This window comes from Erythranthe guttata, chromosome 11 (assembly GCF_056151865.1).
Source record: "Erythranthe guttata isolate IM_541 chromosome 11, IM_541, whole genome shotgun sequence".
NCBI lineage: Eukaryota > Viridiplantae > Streptophyta > Magnoliopsida > Lamiales > Phrymaceae > Erythranthe > Erythranthe guttata.
This window is the reverse complement of record NC_142543.1, coordinates 6,323,719-6,328,532: the sequence shown is the minus strand read 5'-3', so window position 1 is coordinate 6,328,532 and position 4,814 is coordinate 6,323,719. Positions and strand designations below refer to the sequence as shown.

Sequence of the window (4,814 nt, the reverse complement as noted above, 5' to 3'; positions counted from 1 at the left end):
TTTGATTATATTAACTTAGTTATTAAATCGAATTACTTTTAAGCTCAACATGAAAGATATAATTGATGATTTTTTTCCTGGTTCAAATTTTCAATCTACTGGTATTATCTGATTCAATTCATTAGGAAAATTATTCAACAGCAAAGTTATGTCTTTTTTTTGTGTGTGTAGTATACTTAATAATGTTCCAGTATAATAGAATTTTGATGATACGATACATCAAACGTTTGTTTATATTCTTACAACATCAAAACAATGTAATTTGTTGTCCCGTGCATCGCACGGGTACAATTACTAGTTAAAATAACCCAAATGTCTCTCCCCATCCAAATCGATTTTAACAAAAAAAAAGGACCGCAATCTCTCACTTTCAAAATCTCTCAAAACTCAGAATCAATGCAACCAAACAAATATTATGCGAGAGTTCTCCGTGAATTGAATCGAACCCTAATATTGCTAACTTTTGTATTTTGGTCTTCCTTTTTGGAACATGAAATCACGAATTACAAAAGCAAATAAGATGGTGCAGAAACGGAAAAGGTTTTGTGAACCACACTAACATTTGACGAGATTCGATAATAATATTTCGAATATCAAATTATCGACAGTTCGAAACAATGAATCAAAGGAGTGAAATCGTGACCCGTTGCCTATAAAGAGACACAAGAACCTTGGTACGTATGTGAAAACGTCACAATCAATTACTGAAGATTGATTGATAAGTCGGGGTTAAATCTCGAAATCCTCCGATAAGTTCAGAAAAAATCTTAAAGAATTAGAGATAAAAATCTCATAATTTTATGATGATCATTTATTTATTATGATGAATAGCAAGGCATATGTATATCCTCCAAACTTGGAAGCGTTTTGGAATTTATTTTCATTTCATTTTGAGGAAATATGTTTTGGGGAAAAAAATTGAGAATGAAAGTAATGTTTGTTTATATTTTGGAAGGAGACAAAATACACTGTTGCAGTCAAATCATGTTTAAAGGTGTTAGAAAAATGTATTTTGAAGAAAAAAAATTGAAAGATGAAGTGATGTTTATCTGTTTTTTAGTGAAGACATATTTTACTGTAGCGATCAAATTATTTTACTGTAGCAGTCAAATCATTTTACTGTAACAGTCACATCATGTCTGAAGGAGAGATAAACTTTTGAAAATGTTTTGAGAAAATTATTTGAAAAGTTTAATAAATACAATTTTGTTTTGGGGAATCAATGAAAACAAAATAAAAATGCTTCCAAACATTGCTTAATAATAGTCTCTAAAATAGGGTAATAAAATCATAAATCTACTTAAATAAGGGCTTGAAACAAGTGAATCACTAAATTCAAGAGTGACTAGAAAAAGGCCCATAAACACATTTATATGAGATTATTAAGAACCAACAAATTTAAGGTAGGGCAAGCCTTCGTCTTCATTCTCTTTTGTTCTTATTTGCATAAATTGAATCCGTAACATTAATACTTGTAATCCAGTCTTATTAATTACCATTCAATGAAGCTTTCTTAGTTAATACTTTTAGGATCACTGCAACAAACTTCTCCTTGAATTATTTAGCTCGATTGTAATTAGCCTGGTTGGTATTGAGATTGGATCGTCAAGCCAATTGTTAGTTAGACCTATCATTTTGCATTTCATCCATTTGTTTTAAGATAGTTTAATCACGCAATGTTATGGTCTCTTAATCACAAGATCACAAGGAGCTGATAGTGGAGTATCGTACAATTCATATGCTTTCACAAATTTCATTGATTTTGGTTTTGAGTACTTTGCTATTATTTTATCATATATTTACATGTGTGGAAAAAATTCTCGACAAAAACGTTTTGTTGTTATCGGGCAAAATACCTAACACGGAGCACAAGTATCGCATACAAGTAATAAAGTTGACTGATCCTAAGAGTCGGATTCGATCCCATATGGAGTAACTGATCTCTTCCTCAAAATACCCAACCATTAACAAAATTTCCGTGTATTAGAAAACGATTTGTATTTGAACCACCTTAAATTTGTGTTTGGTGTATCTCAATGTGGATTACTATCACAATGAGTGCATTGTTTCTTGAAACTTAATCAAGTGCTGCAACAATGTCAAGAAGTAAAGTTTTATAAACTGAAAATAAACTTTCCTCCTTAAAAAAAGTACTATTTAATTATTAACTAAATAACAATTATTCGCTGATATGATCATATGATCTTCTTGAATAACTAGTTGTTAGACCAAAAGATGACCTCATTGACACGGTTATCATACTCAAATGGTGAGTTATAGCCGGCAACCGAATATGATTTCCCAAACGACGATTCCCACGGGGTGCCCTTTACACTCTTCTTAAGCGCCAGTGCTTCACTAGCAATATTTCCGTCGTTCATGAATCCACCAAACCTCCTTACGATACCATATTTTTGTCGAGGCAACTTGGCCGGACGGAGTTGACTGGAACCTGGAGGGTATTTTTGGTATTTTTGTGGCACGTAAAAATGGACGACGAACGTGGAGTTGCAGAAGGGCCCCGTCGAGGGGTGAACGTCTACTAAAACGGGAGCTGTCATTTCTATTTTAGCTGATTTGTAGTTGTTCCCTTGAATGTAAGCAAATAGCCTGTTGTTCATCATAATTATATAATGGAGTTAGTGCATGTCCTAGTACTATCCATCCGTGGAGCCAGAATTTTATTTTACTCCAACCGTTCCCAAATAATAAGAAAATTAATGCGACTAAAGTACCCCTAACATTAATCTTAGCTTCATTTATTCCCTCTTTACTAGTTAAAATTAATGAGGGCAAAGTTAATAAAACAGTTAATTAATGCATAATTGAAACTCTAAAGTGACATATAATATGGACAAAAAAAAACTCCCCAAATTAACACTTAATTTGGAACGGATTGAGTAATTCATTGGGAGGGTCCATGATAGTGTATATAATACCTATAAAATATTCTCTCTGTTCCACAATATCTGTCTCTTTTAATAATTTCTGTTTGTTTCATATTATCTGTTACTTTATAATTTCAATGCTGCATTAGTTACGTATTTTTCAATTGTACTCCTATTAAATCTCCAACAGCCGTTCTGCATTAATTAGTAGGCAAATGTATTTTGGTCTATCTATATCTATTTTCCTAAAATCAAAACAATATTTATTGAGATTTTTAAGACTTGTGCCAAAGTGTAAAACAACACATATTTAGGAACAGATCAGGGAATAGTATACTCCCTCAGTTTCACAATAACTGTTAAAAATATTTTTGTTTCATATTATCTGTCACTTTAGATTTCCAATACTGCATTAAATGCAATTTTTCATGTTTTAACCTTATTAATTCAACTATAAGTATTAATTATCTCTTATCACATCATTAAATAATCAAGGTTATTTTGGTCTTTCTAATATATTTTAACTAAAATCAAGACACATTTATTGAGCTTCTTAATCCTTGTGCAAAGCCAAAAACGACACTTAATAGGGAACGGAGGAAGTAATATTTAAGAAATGCTAAAGATAGAGAAAATGTAGTTAAAAGAGAAAAAAAAAAAAAAGCAGCTTACATATTGAATCCACGACCAACTGCATCAGAGTAAGTGGTGGAATTAATAGTGGGAGTAGACATCCATGTAGAAACCTCGTACTTCCTAACCTCAAACTGTTTCCCACTGTGCGTCACTTCATATTTCGGACACTCGAGTTCTTTACAGTTGAACGCCTCTTTGTATCCTTTACCCTCAGTGCTGATCTTACAGCAGAACAAAACCAAAATTACTAGAACAGATGTACTTGTTCCCCTCATTCTTGTATTAACGAGTTCTCAAAATATTGGTACGGTTTTTCTTTGCTGGATTAATGGCAAATGAGTGTATATATATATATACAGAGAGAGAGAGAGAGAGAGAGAGAGAGAGAGAGAGAGAATAAGATATGGAGAGTAATAAATTTGACGTGTTTGTACTTTGTAGTGAGTGGCTAAAATGGGCTCAACTTGGCATATGTGTACAATGAGTGGTGCACAATGAAAAGTTGACAATTATGGCAGAAGTTGGTTTGAATAAAATAGTCAAACTATGGATTGTGGACGGTGGTATATCTTCAAGTGTCAAAATTTATAACTTGTGGACGAGAGGAGTTTTGGTTTCATGTCATATAGTCAATTATGAATTATCTTTCCTTTTATCAAGACTCTAAAGTGGAAAAAATAATGGCCAATTTGCTAAACACCATCAACGCTAACTCGGGTAAGCAACATAAAATTTTTATGTGGGAAAGAAAATCTGTGTCAACTCTCTCTCAGTATTTTTTGTTTTTTTTCTAGTGCAAAAACCACCCTTGTATTTTATTTTACTTTGTATGAAATTTCATTTTCCGTAAAGAGTTCTCATATTTAATTATAGAGGGGATTTACACAAGTTTTTCTTAACAGGGAAGGATTTAGTGCATATTTTCTGCAACACCAAGGAGTTTTATGCAAAATAATTTGTTCACTTAAAACTCAAATTATTTTTAACAATTAAATCGAACATATTTATACAAATACAATATGAAATATAGAAAATTATTAGGTGCAGTGAATTTTTTCTTTTGAATTCTTGAACTTTTTATATGATATTTATTAGGGAATATTAGTTGGACATTCCTTATTTTAGACATACTAGCATTTTCCCCCCGTGCGATGCACAGGATATTATTTAAATAGTGAAATTATAAGAAAATATAGTACACTAATATAGTAAAATTTAATAATGTAGTATAATTCATATTGAATTTCTAGCTTTATCTATTAAGATTTGAGATATATTGATGAAAATTAG

At 31.6% G+C, this 4,814-nt stretch overlaps 1 protein-coding gene across 1 annotated transcript; it reads right to left on the bottom strand.

Annotated features, from left to right (window-relative positions):
* Positions 1–2,045: 2,045 nt before the first annotated feature.
* Positions 2,046–3,869, bottom strand: LOC105968169 (uncharacterized). The gene is made up of 2 exons (XM_012992792.2): positions 3,561–3,869; positions 2,046–2,610 (listed from the first exon to the last, which is right to left on the bottom strand). The coding sequence occupies exons 1-2, from the start codon at positions 3,797–3,799 to the stop codon at positions 2,217–2,219; spliced, it is 633 nt and encodes a 210-aa protein (XP_012848246.2). The 5' UTR covers positions 3,800–3,869; the 3' UTR covers positions 2,046–2,216.
* Positions 3,870–4,814: the final 945 nt, after the last annotated feature.